This window comes from Balaenoptera physalus (assembly GCF_965194825.1).
Source record: "Balaenoptera physalus genome assembly, contig: HAP1_SCAFFOLD_1150, whole genome shotgun sequence".
Lineage (NCBI taxonomy): Eukaryota > Metazoa > Chordata > Mammalia > Artiodactyla > Balaenopteridae > Balaenoptera > Balaenoptera physalus.
In genome coordinates, this window is record NW_028125644.1 from 168,452 (window position 1) to 191,659 (window position 23,208).

Consider the following 23,208-nt stretch of genomic DNA (forward strand, 5'->3'; position numbering starts at 1 on the left):
ACCTGTGCACTTCTTGTTGTGTTGAGATACGGGAGATATGAATAATGTTGTGATGGATTCTTTAGCGATGTGGTTAGTTATAGTACTAAACTATAACCATCTTGTTTCTATTGTTCTTGTATCTAACAAATTAAACCGGTGCAGTTAATATATGTTTTTGATACTTCAGACTTTGACTAAGTCTGTGCTTCTAAGTAGACTTTAAACTAATGTTATGAAATGAAACGATAGTTGTAAAAGCATTTGTTTTCACCCGTGGTAACTCTTTCAGTCATGAATGGGAGTGAGCTTGGTCAGCCTGTGTTGGGTTATTAAGTGTCCTTAATTTTTGGTATTATGAATAGCTTTAAGTCGGCAAACTGTGGAATCTAGAAATGTTTGAGATAAATCTTGTTTTGAACTGCAGATTATTAGACATGTGCCTTCATGTCCTGTTTGAAAATAAAGTTAGCATTTTTAGAAATATTAGAAGATTATCTAGTCTGCCAGCCTTGATTAGAGGTAGGAACACACTAAATAATTCCAGGCAGATGAGAATCTATCATATTTGCAATGAGAAGGAATTGATGATGCTATTTGGATTTACTGTCTTAAGGAAAATATTTTCTAAAGATCTCAATGAAATAGAGAATTTAGGTAGGAATAGGTAAGCAGTTCTGCTGTATAGAAGAAAAATAAAGCGTATAGTATGGATTAATTTTTTTCTTTTCTTTTAAAGAACAAGATAATAGATAAATAAAGGCATAGTGTAATGAAGAAAGGAATGGGTAGTAAAAAGCAGGCATAAAAACATCTTAGACCCAGAAGTTCAGAATCTTCAAGCGAGGAGGAATGGGAAAATGACCAAAATGTTTCATGTAGTATTTTATTTTTTTACAGTTAAGGATTTTGTTGAAAATGAGAGATTTGGATGATGTATTTATAATTTTCCTTACAACTTACACTTTTTCTATTTTGATCACGTTTCATTTTATCATGATACCTCAGAGGGATATTTTGGGGTAGATAAGGCTCTGGCTCTGGAGTCACAGTTACTGAGTGTGAACTTCAGTTTTACCACTTGCTACCAGGTGCAGGGTCCTGGGCACATTACTTAAGTTCATTGTGCCTCGTTTTACACCTGTAAGATGAAGAGGAGTTCCTGCCTCATTAGGTTGTTAGCATTAAACTAATTTATTCACTCCTAGTGCCTCGCACATAGTAAGGTCTTTGTCTGTCAGTTATTGGCATCCTTCTAATTCTTGTAATACTATCAGCTAATATATATAAACTGTTAAAACGGTAAGAGAACTTTGTTGCTTTTCTTTTCATTGGCATAAATTTTATGTTGAAGGTCTGCTATTTGACATTTTTATCAAGCTAAATTAAGGTTTATTCAGGGAATTGCAAATACAGAATTATCTGACAAATGTTACCTGCAAATTTATTAATTTGTGGCTTTATTAGAGATTTTCACATCAGTGCCTGGTATGAATGCAGTACTACAAAAGGGTCAGAAGAGGGCGCCAGTTTTGGAGCTGAGCCTGTTGCCAAGTGCTGCTGTGATAGTTTTGGATGGAGGTGGCAGGTGTGGGAACCAGGGAACCAGGCAGTTGGTTAATGATAATGCAAACACTTAAAAGCTTGTCACAGTCTAATAGATGACTTCTTCCCCTTGGCAACCCATCCTTCTCTTTGTACCCCCCTCTGAAATAGTGTTCTTATTAGCTAGGTCTCACACAGATGGGCTTGTGATTGGTTTCTTGTACCATAGAGAACAAAGACTATATTTGTGGTCATTCTTGGATGGTTTTTGTATTTGTTTTTAGGACTAACTGAGTTTCAGCAATTACCCCTGTAAGTTATTAGGACTACTGCTCAAATATAAGGGTCTCATTCTAAAAGATAACAGTAGAAAAGCTAACTTCCTTTTGAATTTGGGGTGATTATATGAATGTTATATGCCTGTTTATCAGGATTTGCTATTTTTTCTTAAATTACTCTGGTGACACTTGACAAGGCTCACTTTTTCCAAAGCAGCTTTCTCCTGTTGGATCCCATAAAAGACAGTTTGAACCAGCTCTTTGAAAGTTCTCACCTATTTCTATAATTGCTATCTTTCTGTTCCTGTAATTGCTCTTTTTTAAAAAAATAATTTTATTTATTTATTTTTGGCTGCATTAGGTCTTCGTTGCTGCGCGTGGGCTTTCTCTAGTTGCGGCGAGCAAGGGCTACTCTTTGTTGTGGTGCACAGGCTTCTCATTGCGGTGGCTTCTCTTGTTGCAGAGCACAGGCTCTAGGCTTGCAGGCTTCAGTAGTTGTGGTACGCGGGCTCATTAGTTGTGGCTTGCAGGCTCTAGAGCACAGGCTCAGTAGTTGTGGCGCACGGGCTTAGTTGCTCCGCGGCATGTGGGATCTTCCCAGACCAGGGCTCGATCCTGTGTCTCCTGCATTGGCAGGAGGATTCTTAACCACTGCGCCACCAGGGAGGCCCCCTATAATTGCTCTTTATCGATCTCATCCTCCTCTCTGAAGCTACCCTAGACTTTCATCCAGCTCTCAAATCACAAAATTAAGCACATATGAAAAAGAACATGGATTCAGGAGTTTTTTGTTTTGTTTTGTTTTTTTAATTTTAAAATTCTTGAAGGAAAAACAGGATGTGGGAAAAGACCTGGTGTTTTTCCTGTTCAGGGTCCATGGAATGAGGTCCTTTTGTGTTGGGCAGTGTACAGTGTATAGTATCTATGGAATTGCTCCAGTTTTATGAACATCTCCTTTAATCGGTTGACCTTCACAGAGGTGGTCTGGATTTAGTAGCACTGTGGTCAAAGCATGGGCTTTGGAGTCAGACCTAGGCTTGAAATAGCCTTCTACATTTATTAGTTATGTTACCTTGGATGAGTTATCTTCCCTCTGTAATCCTCCATTTTCTCATCTGTCACTGAGAATAATAATAATACCAACTTCCTAAGGTTAGAATAGATGTTTAATGTGGCTAGGATAGATTTTTTAAATTATGAAGTTCTCATCTGAATTTGGAGGTGAATATTAAATATCAGTGGGTTTAAAATATCACCACTGGTTTTTTTAGATGATAACTTTGTAGCCCTCTCCCCACCTTTGTACAGATAAACTGTGCACTGTTGAATGACACATCTCTGCCTGTGGCCTTTTGCAAGTTTCTCTGAGCTCTTCAACCTTTTGTTGGGATGTCAGACAGAACTCAGTGCAGTTGAAATAGCCTTTTAAAAAGGTCTGCTTGTGTACACTCTCAGCCTCATGACCCAACGCCCTTCAGTCATCCTCCTTTCTAGATGGGAACAGTGGGAGATGTGGTGATAGGAAATTATACTTAGTGATCTTCGGCAAGTCACTTAGTTTCGGCTTTGATTTCCTCAGCTTTAAAATTAGGAGTAGTTCAGATTATTTACCTTTTTAAAAGTTTATGGGGACTTCCCTGGTGGCGCAGTGGTTAAGAATCCGCCTGCCAAAGCAGGGGACACGGGGTTGAGCCCTGGTCCGGGAAGATCCCACATGCCGCAGAGCAACTAAGCCCGTGCGCCACAACTACTAAGCCTGCGCTCTAGAGCCCGTGAGCCACAGCTACTGAGCCCATGTGCCACAACTACTGAAGCCCACGCGCCTAGAGCCCGTGCTCCGCAACAAGAGAATCCACCGCAATGAGAAGCCCGCGTACCGCAACTAAGAGTAGCCCCCGCTTGCCGCAACTAAAAAAAAGCCCACGCGCAACAACAAACACCCAACACAGCCAAATAAATAAATACATAAATTAAAAAAAAATTTTATGAAATACAGGAAAAATGCAGAAAATAATATAGTAGACAGTACTCAGATTTAACTTACATTTATGTGTGACCACATTAGGTGATCTTTAAAGGTCCTTTAAAAGAAAAGATTAAAACAAAAAAAGCTCATTCTAAACTAAATATTCAGTGAAAGCAGAAACTTTTGTTAGAATCTCAGGTTTTTAGAACTGGTTGGGGCTAGGAATAGGCTAGGAATAAATATTAGGAAGCTGTCATGATGGGGGTAGTGGCTAAAGCCTTAGGGATGAATTGGTTTCTCCAGAGGAAGGTTGTATCGAGTGAGATGTAAAGAGGGGGAAATGACAGCGGATCCAGTGAAGAAAACTGAAAAGGTGTGGTCAGAGAGTTAGAAAGGCAGTGAGTCATATAATTGCAAAAGAGGGATTATAGGAAACATGCCCTTGTCACTGGCATGCAGTTACTAGTGCTAATGTGCTCTTAGGTAGATCTGTTTATTGATGTAAAACAAAAGAAGGTTAAGATGGGTTGAGATAATTAATACTTTTGTGGTCAGAAGTAAAAGGCCAAAACAGCAAGGTAGCCATTTTTCTGTTCATGTCCTTTGGTAGAGAAAGTCTTGTGGAGGAAAAACCTTCTGATTTTGTTGAAGTTGGCATAACCTGTTTGCCACAGACCTGGATGCTTGGCAAGCTGGTTAGATGCTGTTCCTCCAGCTCAGTTGATGTGAATAAAAAAGGTCTTATTCCTCCTGCCAAGAATGGTGTTAGGGTGATGACTGTGTGTCCTGCTAGTCTGTGAGGGGTTTTCCTGAATATGTTTTTTGTGGTTTGCAAAATACGGACCTCACGCAAAATTATACTCTGAATTTAGTTCACACCAAACCAAAAGATCAGTGTAGAATTCAGAGCAATTAATCTAGTAGTAGCAAAGTGGTTTTTGTGGTTATTTTTATCTCAGCTCTCCAGACTAGCCCATTTAAATTCTGCATTGCATGAAAAAGCAGATCAAGAAAAAGTGTACACAGGTGATTTGAATTGAAAAGATCACTTAGTAATTAGACTGTGGGCTTGGGTAGTTTCTGTGGCTAATATTTGTGATATGAAATATTTTTAATATCAAAACCTGCATTTCCCACTGCAGTAACACCAAAGGTTTGTATGTTTAGAACAGGAGATTTCATTCTTTACCTTTTTCAGTCACCAATTCTTGTGGGTCTCATACCTGACATTCCCTCAAATCGGCATGCGGGTATTTATGAGTGGTTAGTGCAGGCCCATTTCCAGGTCACTTAGCAGAGTCAGGGATCTAACGTAAAAGTGCAGCTGGGGCATCTGGGTACTTTTGGTAAAGAAGCAGCAATATGAGGCCTCACGGTTATTATCCTGAGACATTGGTCCCATCAGAATGAGAAACACTTAGAAGTGATGAGGGACGTTTTCCTGCTGTATTCTGATTCCTGACCCACAGATGGAAAGCCTTTCATTTTTCTGAAATTAATGCTGAGAAGAACTGAGAGACAAGGCAGTTCAAACTTATCTACAGGTTTAAATGTCTGGGCTTTTGACTTCTGCAATAAGAATTTAATAGTGTATTTCAAGGGTATTGGGTAAAATGTTTTTAAGGTGAGTTGCTTTGTTCTTTTGCTTGTGGTTATTGGAATATATAGAATACATATTAGAAGTGGAATATATAGTATACAGAATACAAACTAGAATGTAGGAATTAGGTAGAAATGACTTGGCATGAGATTTATTTATTTTTAGATTTCTGGCATGTGTACTTTCTAAGACTTTGACCTCTTTAACTGTGCAGCGGGTCAGAGGGTTCAAGGAGCTCCCTCTTGACTCGCCCTGACTGATGGATGCCCTGTAATGGGTTCACTAATAGGAGCCACATCTGATGCTGTCAGATGGGACTAGTAGCCACGTAGGCCGGCTGGAGCTGAGCCTCAACAAACGCCAGGTGGATAAGGGTCAGTGAGTTCTTCTGGCATCTCGACAGCCTGGTCGTTGAATTTCCTATTCACAAGAATCTTTGCTCTGTGGTGGCAGTTCTTTTCTCCCTATTGAATAAATATTCAGTCTGTTCTGACATTTCCCTTCTGGACCTTTTTTCCTTCTTTGCATAGTGGAGTGTTTCTGATTTTAATAGGTAGATGAAGGAAAACTGGGGGTAACTTAAGGAATTTTGTCACCTTGCACTTTACAAAGGACCATTGGAGAACTCAGTGGTGATCATGTATTCCTTCTTTGTTCTGCATTGGATTTTAATTCTTGCTCTGAGCTCTCTAGTGCTGAATTCAGGCACCAAAACTGGAAATTTGTAATGTAACATCTTTTGGATTCGCTGGGCTTGGCTTATTGTAGTTCTACTGTTTGTCAGTAAAACACTTTTTTTGTTTTTGGTCACTGCTGAGTAATCTTTTCTTTTTCCTCATCTTTGAGGAAAAATTTAAGTAGATTGGCTATCTTTACACATGTCAAGTTTCCACTTCATATACTATTCATGGGAAGAACTCATTTAGATCTTCTTCAGTTGCTTTCATTAGCCGTTTGTAATTTTCAGCATACAGAGCCTATACATGTTTTGTTAGATTTAGACCTAGGTATTTAATTTTTTTGGAGTGATTGTAAATGGTCATACATTTTGAAACTTGAAGTTCAGTATTGCATCATATTTATTTTGACCAGTTCACAAAATATCAACATTTTAAAAAGCTAGTGTAGGGACTTCCCTGGTGGTGCAGTGGTTAAGAATCCGCCTGCCAATACAGGGGACACGGGTTCGATCCCTGGTCCAGGAAGATCCCACATGCCGTGGAGCAACAAAGTCTGTGCGCCACAACCGCTGAGCCTGCGCTCTAGAGCTCACGAGCCACAGCTATTGAGCCTGTGTGCCAAAACTGCTGAATCCCGTGCGCCTGGAGCCCATGCTCTGCCACAAGAGAAGCCACTACAATGAAAAGCCCACACACTGCGATGAAGAGTAGCTCCTGCTCGCTGTAACTAGAGAAAGCCCGTGCACAGCAGCGAAGACCCAACACAGCCAAAAATAAAAATAAATAAAATAAAATAAATTAAAAAAAAAAGTTAGTATAAATATGCCTCTATTTTCCTTAGTAGTATGTTTACTAAGAACTATTTCAGGCACTTAAAATATAGGTAAAATACTAAAACATTTTAAGATGGTAAATGACGTGTAGGAGTTTTGAATTTTACGTAGTTGGCTTTACCAGTATTTCTTCTTTATGATGTATCCTTTCTGTGTCTGTAAAAAAAAAAAAATCCTTCCATGCTGCCCTGTCTTAAAAGATACTTAAACAGTATCTTTCTTTCTAAAAGTTTTAAAGATTAGCTTTCTATATGTAAAGCTTTAATTCATCTAGAATTCATTTTTGTGTATGAGTCAGGGTTCTTCCCCCCTCCCCCAGTATGGGTAGCCAGTTGTCTAAGAACAGTTTATCAGATACTCTGTGCTTTCCTCACTGATTACAGTGTCACCTCTGTTTATATGTGTATGGGTCACTAAATGGTGTGAGTGTGTGTGTCTGGGCTTGCATTTCTGTGGCAAACGTCTGTTGGTTTATTCCTGTTCTAATACCATGCTTTCTAATTTTGCTTACTTAAAAAAATCAAATTTATTGCCATCAAATAAACTGCATATATTCAAAATGTACAGTTTGGTAAGTTTCGGCACATACACCTCTGAAACCAATGGCACGGTCAAGATAAAGAACACCTGTCCCCAAGGTTTTCTTGTCCCTCTTTGTAACCCCTTTCTTCTGCCTCTCCCTGATATTCTTCTCTCCTCCCCACTTCCTCCCTCATATCCAGGCAACCCTCGGTCTGCTTTCTGTTACTGTAATTAGTTTGCATTTTCTAGAATTTTACATATATGAAATCTTACAGAATTAGTGGTTAAGAGCTTAGGATCTGGACTTCCCTGGTGGCGCAGTGGTTAAGAATCCGCCTGCCAATGCAGGGGACACGGGTTCGAGCCCTGGTCCGGGAAGATACCACATGCCGCGGAACAACTAAGCCTGTGCGCCACAACTACTGAATCTGCGCTCTAGAGCCTGTGAGCCACAACTACTGAGCCCATGTGCCACAACTACTGAAGCCCACGCGCTCTAGGGCCCGTGCTCCGCAACAAAGAGAAGCCACCGCAATGAGAAGCCCGCGCACTGCAACAAAGCATAGCCCCCGCTCGCCACAACTAGAGAAAGCCCGTGCGCAGCAGCGAAGACCCGACACAGCCAAAAATAAGTAAATAAATAAATAAATAAATAAATTTATAAAAAAAAAAAAAAAAAAAAGAGCTTAGGATCTGAAGACAGACCATTTAATCTTAAATCCATGCTCCATCACTTATTTTTAGCTTTGAGATCTTGGGTCTGCTTTCTTCTCAAAGTACCAGTTTTGCCGGTTACCATGGGAAATTGAATTTTTCCACAGGGAAAATACAAGGGAAGAAAATACGATGCTTGAGAATAGAATTCTGAGGACTTTTGATGTACTGTGTGTGTGCTTGGCAAGCATATACATGACCATGTGCAGGAAGGTTCAGAAGTCTGAGGGTAGAATGGAGAAAACTGTTTAATACAGAAGTAAAGGTTTGTAAAAATAAACATGACTGGAAAAAAAAAGATGATGTGAGGCTGTATTTGAAATGATTGCTCAGGCTGGGAGAAAAATAAATAAAACCAGAATGGAGGTGAATAACAAAAAGTTAGGGATGATAGGTCAGAGGTTATACTATGGACAAAGAGTAGATTTAGTAGGCGTAGAAGAAAGGAAAGAACCGTGTTTCAGAAATAAGATTTTCAGAGTTTGAAAGTTCTTAGGTGGACCTTTCCAGAATGTAATAAGGTTTACCCTGTATCATTAATTAAAGTAGAATAGAGGAAAATTCCAGGTGCAAGAGTGTTTATTGAGGGGGCAGTGGAACTTGTGCTGACGAATTATAAATGGGACCTGAAAAGACGGCTTCCCCTATTTCTGGCTTGGTGAGACTGGTGGCATTGAAGTGGTTGAGAGAAATAGAGTTTAGCAGAGTGGAATGTTGTTTATTTACATGTTTTTCCTCTCCAGCGTGGTCCAACGTAATTTGTAAGTACATGATGGCTTATCTATATCAGTCTCAAATGAGACTGGTCTCCTAGGAAATTTTCCACAATACTTATTGAGCAGTAAGTGCCACTAAACATACAGTACTGGTTCTCAGATACCTAATTGTTTTGATATAATATAGTTTCAATATGTTATTGATGTAATAATATGTTATTGATGTAATATGTTATTGATGTAATAATATGTTATTGATGTAATAATATAGTTGTGATATAAGGTAATAATAATATTTCCTGATGTTTTGGTAGTCTCTCTGTGAGTCATTACCCATATTACCTATTTTAAAAAAAAATTAGGTTTCTCATTGCAGTGGCTTCTCGTTGCAGAGCACGGGCTCTAGGCACACAGGCTTCAGTAGTTGTGGCACACGGGCTCAGTAGCTGTGGCTTGCGGGCTCTAGAGCGCAGGCTTAGTAGTTGTGGCGCACGGGCTTAGTTGCTCCGCGGCATGTGGGAATTTCCTGGACCAGGGCTCGAACCCGTGTCCCCTGCATTGGCAGGCGGATTCTTAACCACTGCGCCACCAGGGAAGTCCGACCTATTTTTTTCTTTGTGGGTTATTCTACATTCAGACAGGAAAAATAATATAGGACAAGTTCAAGATTAAAGATGTTCTGTAGAAACGTACTTGTTATCTTAGATGTGCACTGTCAGTGTGTAGCCACCAGCCACATGTGGCTATTGAGCACTTGAAACATGGCAAGTCCAAATTGAGATGTGACATAAGTGTCAATTACAATATGCATTGGGCTTTGAAGACTTAGTACAAAACAGAAACGTAAAATAGCTTGTTAATAGTTTTTCTATATAGACTACAGGTTTGAAATGACAATAATGTGTATATATATTAGATTAAATAAAATATATTATTAAAATTAATTTTACCTGTTCCTTTATCACTTTTTAATGTGGCTGCTAGAAAATTAAAAATTTCAGAAGTGGCTTGCATGTGTGACTCATGTTATATTTTTGTTGAACAGAAAGAAACCCACCTCCCTGTTTTTCTGTAATCAAATGTGTAACTATTTGCTGAATTATAAATCCTTAGTGGGAAAGCAAAAAAACAGAAGAATTTGGTGTGTGAGTATGTTTAATGAAATTTGCTGTGAATAGATTTTAAAATAAGTACAAAATGCCAATGGCATTCTTCATAGAACTAGAATAATTCTAAAGTTTGTATGGAAACACAAAAGACCCTAAATAGCCAAAACAGTCTTGAGAAAGAAGAACAAAGCTGGAGGTATCATGCTCCCTGATTTCAAACTATATTATAAAGCTACAGTATTCAAAACAGTGTGGTACTGGCACAAAAATGGATACATGGATCAATGGCACATAATAGAGAGCCCAGAAATGCATCCACATTTATATGGGCAATTAATCTATGACAAAGGGCCAAGAATATACAGTGGGGGAAAGACAGCTTCTTCAACAAACGGTGTTGGGAAAACTGGGCAGCTACATGAAAAATAATGAAACTGGACTGCTCTCTCACACCATGCACAAAAACAAGTTCCAAATGGATTAAAAGGACGTCCTTAGTGGCACAGTGGTTAAGAATCCTCCTGCCAATGCAGGGGACACAGGTTTGAGCCCTGGTCCAGGAAGATCCACATGCCACGGAGCAACTAAGCCTGTGTGCCACAACTACTGAGCCTGCGCTCTAGAGCCCGCGAGCCACAACTGCTGAAGCCCGTGTGCCTAGAGCGCGTGCTCCACAACAAGAGAAGCTGCCGCAATGAGAAGCCCGCGCACCACAACAAAGAGTAGCCCCCGCTCGCCGCAACTAGAGAAAGCCCGCGTGCAGCAACAAAGACCCAACGCAGTCAAAAATAAATAAATTAATTTAAGAAAATAACCAAAAAACCAAAATGGATTAAAGACTTAAATGTGAGACCTGAAACCATAAAACTTCTAGAAGAAAACATAGGCAGTACCCTCTTCAATATCGGTCTTAGTAATTTTTTTTGGATATGTCTCCTCAGGCAAGGGAAACAGGCAAAACTAAACAAGTGGGACCACATCAAACTACATAGTTTTTGCACAGCAAAGGAAACTATTAACAAAACAAAAAGACCACCTACTGAATTGGAGAAGATATTTGCAGATAATGTATTCAATAAGGGGTCCAAAATATACAAAGAACTCATACAATTCAACATCAAAAAAAAAAAACTTGATTAAAAAATGGGCAGAGGATCTGAGTAGACATTTTTCCAAAGAAGACATACAGATGGCCACCAGGCACGTGAAAAGATGCTCAACATCACTAATCATGAGGGAAATGCAAATCAAAACTACAATGAGATATCACCTCACACCTGTCAGAGTGGCTATTATCCAAAAGCCAGCAAATAACAAGTGCTGGTGAGTCTGTGGTCTGTGGAGAAGAGGGAATCCTTGTGCACTGTTGGTAGGAATGTAAGTTGGTGCAGCCACTATGGAAAACAGTATGGAGATTCCTCAAAAAATTAAAAGTAGAACTGCTGTATGATCCAGCAGTTCACTCTGGGGTATTTATCTGAAGAAAACAAAAACACTAATTATAAGAGATACATACACCCCTATGTTCATTACAGCATTAATGAACCAAGATATGGAAGCAACCTAAGTGTCCATCAGTGGATGAATGGATAAAGAAGATGTTGTCTGTGTATGTGTATATTATTATTCAGCCATGAGAAAGAAGGAAATCCTACTGTTTGTGACAACATGGATGGGCCTTGAGGACATTATGCTAATAAGTGAAGTAAGCCAGACAGAGAAAGCCAAATACTGTGTGATTTCGCGTCTATGTGGGATCTTAAAAAGCCAATGAACAAACATAGGAAAATTGAGACAGAATTATAGATATAGAGAACAAACAGGTAGTTGCCAGAGGAGAGGAGGATGGGGAGAGGAAAGAAATAGGTGAGGGAGATTAAGAGGGACAAACTTCCAGTTACAAAAGTAAATGAGTCAAGGGGATGAAATGTACAGTGTGGGGAATACAGTCAGTAACTATGGAATATTATTGTGTGGTGACGTATTGTAATAGACTTTTTGAAATGTATAGTAAAATCAACTTACACTGCTGTGTTTCAGGAAGTAACATAGGGCTGTAGGTCAGTTATACTTGAGAAACAAACAGAACAAGAGACCAGATATGTGGTTACCAGAGGTGAGGAATCAGGGGAGGGGAGATTGGATGAAGACAGTCAAAAGGTACAAACGTCCAGATATCAGGTAAATAAGTACTGGGGTGCGGTGCACAACAGGATAAAGATAATCAGCACGGCTGTGTGTTGTATGTGAAAGTCATTAAGGGAGAAAATCCTAAGAGTTCTCGTCATGAGGAAAAGGTTGTTTTCTATTTCTTTAATTTTGTATCTGTATGAGACAATGGATGTTCATAAAACTTACTGTGATAATCACTTCATGACGCATGGAAGTCAAATAATTATGCTGTACACTTTAAACTTACACAGTGCCGTATGTCAGTTGTATCTCAAAACTGGAAGAAAACATAAGTACTTATATTAGATTTCTAATTATTTTAAAGTTATATCTAATGGATGGTAGGAAACTTTGGTGATAAAGGTACCTGGATACCAAGCTTTAGCTGACTAGTCTTGAGATCTGAAAGTAGACCTTGCTTTGCCTTACAGATCTCGAAGTGCATTATGGGATTGTCAGCTGCAGCTAGATTGTATTCTCTGATACAGCAAGTGTCATGTTTGGTGACGCTTACGGTTTTCTTTCTACTTTTAGATTTTCTAAAGCAGTGTAGCATCACTTGGGAACTTGTTAGAAATATTGATTCTTGAGCCCCAACCCTGCCAAATTAGAAACTGGTGGCTTGGCCTGGCATTCTGTTTAAATCCTCCGAATGATTCTAAATTTGAGAAACATAATAGATTATACCACTTTTATAGAAGTAGCAAAGCTCAACTCAACCCCTTTATATAAATTCTCCAATTTTGTCCCCTTTATTCAGATCTGTTTATTTTGATTACACCGTAATTTAACGGATGTAAATGTTATTTTATCATGGAAGTGCTCACAAAATTTTAGGGTTTCATTTCTAAATAGTCACAGTTGTATTTAGAGTGGTATTTTATTTGATTCTAATGAAAGTTTACTCTAAAAGTATCATTTAGGCAACTGTACACATCTATTTGGAAGGAATTACGTTCCTTTCTTTTCAATTAATCATTTGTAAAAATGTTATATTCTTAGGTGGATGCTCTGCGGTTGCGTTTGGAAGAGAAGGAAACCATGCTGAATAAGAAGACAAAACAAATCCAGGACATGGCTGAGGAGAAGGGGACACAAGCTGGAGAGATCCATGACCTCAAGGACATGCTGGATGTGAAGGAGCGGAAAGTTAATGTCCTTCAGAAGAAGGTGAGGTGCAGGTGTTCTGAGCCCAGGGTCCCGCATCAGACCCACGTCCTCATTCCTACCACTGAGTTGTACCTAAGTGCTATCAGAGTTTCTCTCTCATTCCTCTGTTTATATTTTTGCAGGTCGTAATTGAAACCATTGCTGCAGGAGGTAGATTGTGAAAACTGTTCTGTATATTCAGTTTTTAAACTTTCGAAGTAAACACTGTTTGGTATCTTCAGTAGTATTTTCCATGCTACTGTCTCTGAAAAGTGCCTTGTAAATTGCCAGAGTATTTGCATTGGCATTCTTCTACCTCTCCTAATCTTCTGTCTTGTATGGCAACTGTAGGGCCATGAATTAGTGTAGTACGTGGGCCGGGATTCTTGCAAGACTGCAATTGTGAATAGAAACACATGCTACTATAATGACATCTAATCTACATATGTCAAGGAAAGGAAGACTTTCTTTCCTATTTTACCTTAATCATAACTGGAAAGAGGCTAACACTGTAATAAATAAGGGAAGTACTGATAATTGTCTTCCCCTCCCCCTTTTAGCTAAATTAAAGGGTACCTTTGAGATAATAGTTACAGTAGACACTGGTATTTATTGTTCTTCTCCACTGAGGGGATAGATCAGAAATATTTGACATTGTCCCAGTTTATTTTTAACCTCTAACAATAGCCCAGGAATAAAACTCTCTTCACTAAACCTCAAATTCAGCTTTTCTCTTGTGTACAGAGGACCATGTTCAATATCTGTCCTCTGTTAATTTGGTTTTCATTTGCTTTCAATGAGTAAACATAAAAATTTGATCACTCTAGATGGGTGACTGTAGTATCTTGTTAGTGGATGCTACTTTGCTTTACATTTTTATACATATGTTCTTCTCACCTTACCCCCAACTGCTCACTTCCCCTTACCCCGTTTCTTGTATACGCTTCCAGGCACAGTTTACATATACACAGGCAAATACGTATTCTCTTTTTTCCTGTTTACCTCTTTGTGTGTTCTTCCATAAACATTTTATGCATAATCCATATAAAGCAAAAATGTTTCTCTAAACACAAATGTTACCATTCCTTTATTTCCCTTTCCTTTCCTTTCCTTTTTTCCCATTAATATATTTTGAAACTTCTTCCGGGGCTTCTTCATTGTTACCAACAGCACCTGTGTGGATGTGCTACGGTTTATTACAAGGTTTCCACTGATGGACAGTCTGCTTAAAGTTTCTGCTGTTATGTAAAATGATGCTGCATTTTAAAAATGTGCATATTTAGTTTATTCATATGTGAAGTGTATTTCTAGGTAAATTACTTAAAGTAGAGTTGCTGGGTGAAAGGATATGCATTTGTAATGTTGGTGGATTTTGCCAAGTCACAAGTACATTGGTTAGAACCCAAAGGTTGTTTCAAACTAATGCACGTCTTATTTTTAACTAGATAAACATTAAAAAAAGTTTTTAATAACTGTGAACAGGGGTTTGAAGTTAGAAATAATGCCTCATTATCCTGGAATAATCATAGTTTGTAAAAATAGAGTGGCAGCACTTATGTTAGCCACTTTATATCTGTAATCTTGTTTAATCCTTGCAACTTTTTGGTAGTGGAGTTTAGATCTTGATTGCTCTGTTATAATCAGTGGCTAAATTTTTAGGCCATGACACATAATAAGAAATATATGTTACATTCATCTGTGTCAACGTATAGTATACATGCTTAGAGGTACAGCTAAAACAAAATTTTCACAAAATGTACTCTGAACTATCTTCTCCCATTTCTTAAAGGAAATAGAAAAATGTTAGTCCCAATCCATTAAGTTATTTCAGTACTCACTAATAAAACACTTTTATACCTTGGTATCCATTCTCCCATGCTCCCCTTTCCCGCCCCCAAAACAAAAACAAGCCCCAAACCAACAAAGTCCGAGACATATTACATAATAAGGGAGGTTCAAATTTGTACAAATTTGTTTAGCTAAAAAAGTGGTAGCTTCAGGTTTTGTCACAAGGTTGGTCTTATTCCAAAATGCAGCTTTTCCCATGACAACAACTTTCCTGTTGGGAGAATTAGTAGTATGTGTTCAAGCTTTTTGACACTACAGGACATCCTACAAATATGACATGTATTATGCTTTGTCTAGTCTCTTTGCCTTTCGCCGTGGAGGGCCAGTGGAGTAGGCTCTAGAGGGCCGGTAATTGTGCTCTTTTTAGTACACTAGCTGCCTCACTAATTTGTCATGTTAGAGACTTTGATTTGTCTTAAAACAGTTATCAAATAGGTAGCACAGGTACTTTCAAAACTGGTTTAGATTATTATTGCTTCTTTTAAGATAATGCCTCTATACCTGTCATTTTCAGTGCTTAGAGCCTTCAGTGCTTTCTGCCTACTTATTTTGTTGTAGAAGTTGCTGTACTAACATCATTAGACTCAACGTTCGTGATGTGTTTCCTGGACCATTGTTTGCTGATAAAATAGAAATAGCTTTAATTTTTGGATCCGCATAAAATAAACCAGAAAACACAGTAAGTTTAGAGGCAGTTAAAGGTTCTCAAGAGAGCTATAGTTATTTTTATTATGGCTTTCCTTTCTTGAGGTGCAAACATCCCCTTGCTCCAGGATTCTATGAGCAAGCTTGATTTTCAGGTGGTTGACAGAGGGGAGCTGGCTGAGTGCGAGACTGGGGGTTGAGGGAGTAGAGTGAACTCTGATGAGCTGGGCTGTGGTGATATGGTGGCTTCCGGAGGCCATGTGAAAGGTGATGAGCCGCACGGACAGGATGTAGAAGGCACCATCTGTGGAGTAGATCATGTAGGAGATCTGGGAGAAGAGCGACAGGATGGAGATGAAATGGCCCAGACAGTGGTGACTGTGGAGGCCGCATATCTGGCGTTTATTGTACTACAGGATGTTGGTGATGGCCAGTACACGTCCACAGCAGTGATGCAGAGATGCACACAGCACGTGATTCCAGAAGACAGCCAGATGTCACATAGGATTTGGCCAAAGTTCCAGGTGTGGGTGATGGTATATGTGATGCAGATGGCTATGACCAAGATGAAAGCCAAGAGATTGGTCTTGGCCAGGGAGCCAGTGAGATAGTTGGCTGGCGTGTGGAGCTTCCTGGTAAGGAAGACGGTGAGAAGCACAAAGGCTTTGGTGAAGACTTTGGTCCATGTGATGATGGAAAGGACCTCAGCAAGAGAGATCTTGAGTTCCTGGAAGGTCCCAGATCCCAAGCCTCTGGGGTTTCTGCAGCATTCAGGATCTGTTAGAGGCCCCCAGGAAGAGGCCTTCTGCTGACGGGTTTGGAGGGGGCATTCTAGGTGGCTCTCTCCGTACTCCTAGCTCCTTCTTCCACAGTTGTCTTCCCCACAGAACAAGGGCGTCCTTCCATTTCACACTGGAGGGCGACATTTATCACATGAATAGATAGACACAGTGAAAAGACCCCAGGTCTTACTTGTATTAAGAACACAGAGGTGACTCAGCTGTAATCAAAGATTGTTCTAACTCAGACGAATCCCAAGGTTTCTCACTCTTCTGGAACTCTGGTAGACACATGCTGAATTTGTTAGATAATCATCAGGTTACCCACCAGTGTGGACAGAGCTCTGCAGGTCTTGCTTTTGGCCTTTGGGCTCTTTCCAAAGGCTTGAGGCTCTTACTGTTTGGTGATGTATTCAGAATTTCCCCCACTCTTTTCTATTTTGAGAAGATTCTGGATTTCAGGTTGTCTCCTGGGAACTGTTAAAGCTAGAGCACCAGCCGATTAAGAGAAGCAATTCAGTCAACAGCCCACAGTTTTCCCAGATTAATCTTGACACATAATGAGGTACTTGTTTTGGTTCCTTTTCCACTGATCATTTCTGAGCCGGGAGAGAGAAATGTTCCAGTTCCCAAGACTTGGAGAATGCGTGAGTGCGGAGAACACAAACAAATGGCTCGCTGTGAGCTCCCCAAGAGGAGCACGGGGTCAGCAGCCCCTCCCTGGCCACACGAGTGCTGTGTTTGCTGTGGTGCGGCCCCTTCCCCCTTCCTCCTTGCTTGTCACCTGGTTTTGTCCCACCTTAACTACAACCCCCAGCCGAGCACCTTCCGCTGGGCTCTTCCCTTCCCTATGCCTTTGAGATACCCCCTATTGCTTTCTTGTTGTTGTTGTTAAATTAACAGACTTTATTTTTAGGGCATTTTCCCATTTACTCCCTGCCCACAGTTTCCCGTTATTAACATCTTGCATTGGTGTGGTACATGTGTTAAAATTGATGAACCGATATTGGTACATTATTATTAACTAAAGTCTGTAGCTTACAGTAGGTTTCACTCTTTGTCTTGTACAGTTCTGTGGGTTTTGCTGAATGTATAATGACATGAATCCACCATTACAGCGTCATACAGAGTATCTTCACTGCCCTAAAGATCTCTGTGTCCTACCTATTCATCGCTCTCCCAGCTCGCTACCACGGATGTTTTTACTGTTTACAGTTTTGCCTTTTCCAGAATGTCATGTATTTGGAATCATACAGTATGCACCGTTTCCAGGACTTGTTTCTTTTACTTGCTATATGCATTTAAAATTCCTCCATTTCATTTCATGGCTTAATAACTCACTTCTTTTTATCGCTGAATAATATTCTGCTGTCTGATGTACTATAGTTTGTTTATGTAATTACCTGCAGAAGGACATCTTGGTTGCTTCCAGTTTTTATCAATTATGAATAAAGCTGCTATAAACATTCCCATGCAGGTTTTTGTGTGGGCACAAGTTTTTAACTCATTTGGGTAAATACCTAGGAGCATGATGGCTGGATATATGGTTAGACTATGTTTAGCTTGTAGAAACTTCCCCTATATTGCTTTTTGTTTGTTCGTTTGTTTTTGACTGCGTCAGGTCTTAGCTGCAGCATATGGGATCTTTCGTTGCGGCGCACAAGCTTTTCGTTGCGGCGCGCGGGCTTCTCTCTAGTTGTGGCATGTGGGTTTTCTCTCTCTAGTTGTGGCGCATGGGCTCCAGAGCGCATGGGCTCTGTAGTTGGCAGCACACGGGCTCTCTAGTTGAGGCACGTGGGCTTAGTTGCCCCATGGCATGTGGGATCTTATTCCCCCGACCAGGGATCGAACCCATGTCCCCTGCACTGGAAGGCGGATTCTTAACCAGTGGACCACCAGGGAAGTCCTTATATTGCTTTTTAATTGGGAACTTTGAAACACATGAGCTTTGCAAAACGTGTTATACACTTGAGTATTCTTTTTTTTTCTTGGTCAATGTGTATTAATGTTTTGGCTTGCTGTAAATCCCTGGGTTATTCCCACTGTAGGTTGTTGCTGTAACTTTGCTACTAACTTCTAGTGTGCCCACAATTATTTTTTTAATAGAAAAAATAATTCTGAAGTATACTTTGGGGGAGAGTGTTGTACAATCATTGTAAAAGTTTAGCCTCTGAAACTTTTTTTGTCTAATTTTTATGCAGAATGTAGAATCACTAGTATATTTGAAATATATTTGTTTTGAAATATTTTAAATATTGAGTAAATGTACTCAGCTGTTTTAAAATCTAGATTTTAATGCACTAAGAAGGGGGTCAAAGGGTGCAAACTTGCAGTTATAAAATAATTAAGTCCTGGTGATGTTACGTATGGCATGGTGACTAAATATAGTTAACAGTACTGTACTGCATGTTTGAAAGTTGCTAAGAGAGTAGATCTTAGAAGTTCTCATCACAGGAAAAGAAATTTCATAACTATATATGGTAACAGATGTTAACTAGACTTACTTGTGGTGATATTTTGCAGTATAAACAAATACTGAATCATTATGTTGTACACCTGAAACTACACAGTGTTACATGTCAGTTATACCTCAGTTAAAGAAAAGACACTAAGGAATGACAATGTGGATTAAAAAATTAGCTAGTTTTAAATTATGAAAGTAATATATGTTCAAGGTAAAAAAAAATTCAAAAGTACAAAAACATATGAAATGAACTTATCTTTTCTCATCCTTTGACCCTCTCAGTGCAGCTCCTTAGAGATGCAACTTGTTAATAATTATTTGTATACTCTTCTATAAAATATCTATGCATATATAGGCATACGTATGTTACACACCATTTTTTAAAAAAGACAAGTGGGATCATACTTTTTTATTCGTTTAAAAATAAACGTATTTTTGTGTCTTTTTATATGTAGCTTTATCTCATTGTTTTTAATGTCTGCTTGGTTTTCGGTGTCTTACTTGCACCATAATTAACTGATGTCCTATAGCTGTATAAGTAGATATTTATAGGGTTTTTTCTTGTTTATATATTTGATATAGTAGCATAACAATTAATGACATAAACATACCTCATTCATGAATTGATATTGTATGCATCTAAAAAAATTGATGGATGCCCAGTTCTCTAAAAAGCTTGTGCTTTTATATATTAAGATGAGTTTCTGCACAGCTTCATCAGACATTTGTTGCCAAACCTTTAAAAATTTCCAGTGACCTGGTAGATAATTTAAAAATACCTTCCTTCTTCCTTCCTTCCTTCCTTCCTTCCTTCCTTCCTTCCTTCCTTCCTTCCTTCCTTCCTCCTTCCCTCCCTCCCTCCCTCCCTTTCTTCCTCTCTCTCCTCACCCCCATTTATTTATTTATTTATTTATTTATTTACTTACTTATGGCTGCGTTGGGTCTTTGTTGCTGTGCGTGGGTTTTCTCTAGTTGCAGCGAGCAGGGGCTACTCTTCGTTGCGGTGCACAGGCTTCTCATTGCAGTGGCTTCTCTTGTTGCAGAGCACAGGCTCTAGGCGCACAGGCTCAGTAGTTGTGGCTTGCGGGCTCTAGAGCGCAGGCTCAGTCGTTGTGGCACACAGGCTTAGTTGCTCCGCGGCATGTGGGATCTTCCCGGAACAGGGCTCGAACCCGTGTCCGCTGCATTGGCAGGTGGATTCTTAACCACTGCGCCACCAGGGACGTTCCAAAAATATCTACTTTCTTGCTTAATATTTATTTAAATTTGAGTGCATGTTGAGCATTTTTTCATAGGGTTTTCTTCGTTTTGAAGCTACATATTCATGTCGTTTCTACATTTTTCTATTAGATGGTTTATTTTTTTCCCTTATTGATTTATAGGGGTTCCCTAGTAAGTGAATTGGCCTCTTTCCTCATGTTTTGCAAATATATTTTCTTGTTTGTCATTTTCTTTTTTACTTCCTTTATGGTATTTGTTTTAGAATTTATGTGTCAAATTTAGTTGTCCTTTCCTCTGTGTCCTCTCAATTTTCAGTCATGCTCAGAAAGTCCTTATGCCCACCAAGGTTACTAAGTAATTCACGCATGATTTCTTCTGGTACATTTAAAGTTTCTTTTTTCTTTATACCTAAAAATTGTTTTATAAAATTTATATATTGGCTTTAATGATTCAGCTTTTTCTTCTTCTATGTGGCCAGTCATCATTATAATATTTATTAAATAATCTACCTTTTTCCTCCTGATTTGAAATGCCAAAAATAAATTGTCGTTTAAATCTGGGCCTGTTTCTGGTCTGTTCCATTTATCTGCCTCTGTTTCTTTGACTGCTTTTTATGAAAAATACTTAGTTTGTTTATAATCCCCCTTCCTGATTTTTGTTGGTAAGCTTTGTTGTCTTTTGCTGAGTCCACAGTGCTTTTCATATTTACATTGTGTTGCTTTTTGAAGGGGAAAAAGTCTTTTCTGTAATTGTGATTCATATTGTTTAGCCTTTATTTCTGTGTTTAAGTGAATTTAATGTTTACCACTGTTTGTAGCACCATGGCTTACCTGTTCCCAAGGTTTACATTTCATTTAATTCTTGGTTCCCCAAGAACTCCTTTGAACACTTTTTCAAGAGTGGTCCTGGCTGCTTGCTTGTTTGTTTTTTTTTAAAGGGTACCTTTTTAGTTAAGATTTTTTTTTTTTTTTTTTTGGATGTGGACCATTTTTAAAGTCTTTATTGAATTTGTTACAGGATTGCTTCTGTTTGATGTTTTGGTTTTTTGGCTGCGAGACATGTGGGATTTTAGCTCCCTGACCAGGGATTGAACCTGTACCTCCTGCATTGGAAAGTATAGTCTTAACCACTGGACAGCCAGGGAAGTCCGCTGGGTGCTTGCTTGTTGACCATGCATTTATATTATCTTTTTACATTTTATAATTTAATTATTTGTGAGATTCAAAAAGCATAGAGAATAACATAATAAGTAATGGTAATTACTCAACTTGGGAAGTAAAATTTCAAACAGAGTCAAAGTTCTTTGGCATGTCTTTTCTTGAGAGTATTCCCCTCCATTCTCTCGCAGAAATAAACGCTTGCTTTGGTGTTTATGCATGCACCCGTATCTTAGGTCAGGATGCATGTTTTCGTACAACCTGTGTATGTGTTAATAAAATTTATATAAGAGGAAATATACATGGCAAATAAATATGAAAAGTTATGTACCCTCACTGTAATCAGTGGAATGTAAAATAAGACCAGATTAAGAAACCATTTTATACTTAGCATTGTAAGCTGTGTTCGCAAAAATTAAGAAGTCTGACAGTATCAGGTGTTGGTAAATGTGGCAACTGAATTTCTCACACAGTGCTGTTGGGTTTTTAAATAGGTACAACTATTTTGGAAAGCACTTACTAAACATAAGGGTACCCTGCCAGATACGTATACTGTAGATGAACTACAGGATGTATGTAAGAATGCTCATAGTAACCTTGTTTGGATTAAGGAAAAAACCAAAACATAACTGAGGGAATACTTTGCAAATGTTTATTGACAGAATGATTGAGTTAGTAAGTTGTGGTATAGTCACACAGTGGAATATATTATTCTTTTCGTTTTAGGGCAAGGGAATATTTAGGATAAAAATTCAGCAAAGTTATTTCTTCTGGAGGTAGGGAAGGGAAGAGGGTTGGGATAAGGAAGAATATATGAGTATCTTAAGTAGTTCAGGTAATTCTCATTCTTACGATGGATAATGCATTTGTGTGTAATTTAACATACTTCATAACATATAGATACATATTTATATTTGAAATATATTTAAAATACCTGGAGGCAGATTTACTTCTGTTTAATTTGCTGGTACATGGGTGCTTATTATATACTTTATATGTTTCCTTTTGTTTGAATATGAATAATAAAAATGCGTAGAAAAAACCTTCTCTGTACCTACATATCTATCTTCATTGAGAAAGAATTTTTCCTGTGTTTTACTTTAAATTCATTCCTAATTTTATAATTGTGAAATTAGAACCACCTTCCTCTAGAAGTTTATTTGTATATTTTGAAACAGTGTCTGATGCAGATGTAGAGTCTCATTTGATAAAGCCCAGCTGTTCGTTTGATTAAAATTTCCTACAAAGTCTGGCAAATGGATTTATTCAGCTTATGGTCAGATATGTCCAATTAAGATGCATGAATGGCTTGGACAGTTTTGACCCTCTTTCCTTGAACCAGAATTTGGCTACTTATCGTATTTGCTGGTTAAGATTAGCTTGGGCCGTATTGAACAAGTGTAATCCTCCTTCAGCAGGATGATTTTTTCGATATTGGGAGCCTATATTTGACAGCCCCCAAATCTTATTTTCCTCGGTGAAATATTGCTGTTCCTCCCATTATTCTTACTTGCCCTGATTAATTTTTCTGATGGCAGTTGTTTTTCTACACTCATTTTTCCTCCATAATTGTACTCTTTGGAATTTTGGATCTAGTTGCAAGAGAGATGATTAGAAGGTGATTAATGTTCTGTTCTTGGCCCTCCCTGAAATGTGGTATTGGGGAAACTCACTAACCCTCAGTTTCCTCATCTGTAGACAGGGTATAATAGTTACTTTGGGGGGGTTGTTAGATGATGTAATGTGTATAAAAGCACCTTGGAACCCATGAAGTGTTATATACCATGCATATATTAATAGGTGTTAATATTGTTTGTTCTTATTACATTTA

The 23,208-nt window shown here is 38.7% G+C and overlaps 2 protein-coding genes across 9 annotated transcripts in view; one reads left to right on the forward strand and one right to left on the reverse strand.

The window, feature by feature from the left end:
- LOC309653773 (ELKS/Rab6-interacting/CAST family member 1-like) overlaps nucleotides 1-23,208 on the forward strand; it is a 182,124-nt gene that overhangs the window by 96,610 nt on the left and 62,306 nt on the right. Inside the window, 1 exon segment of the mRNA XM_082478558.1 lies at nucleotides 13,117-13,284. Within this exon segment, the coding sequence (XP_082334684.1) occupies nucleotides 13,117-13,284 (168 nt within the window).
- Nucleotides 1-23,208, reverse strand: part of LOC309653775 (ELKS/Rab6-interacting/CAST family member 1-like) — a 120,194-nt gene that overhangs the window by 24,651 nt on the left and 72,335 nt on the right. For 2 of the 8 annotated variants that reach the window (XR_014259459.1, XR_014259460.1), the window contains exon 2: nucleotides 12,301-12,391. The exons of the other annotated variants lie outside the window; for them this stretch is intronic. The gene's annotated coding sequence lies outside the window, so the exon portion shown is untranslated. The remainder of the gene's footprint in view (nucleotides 1-12,300; nucleotides 12,392-23,208) is intronic. 8 annotated transcript variants of the gene reach the window in all.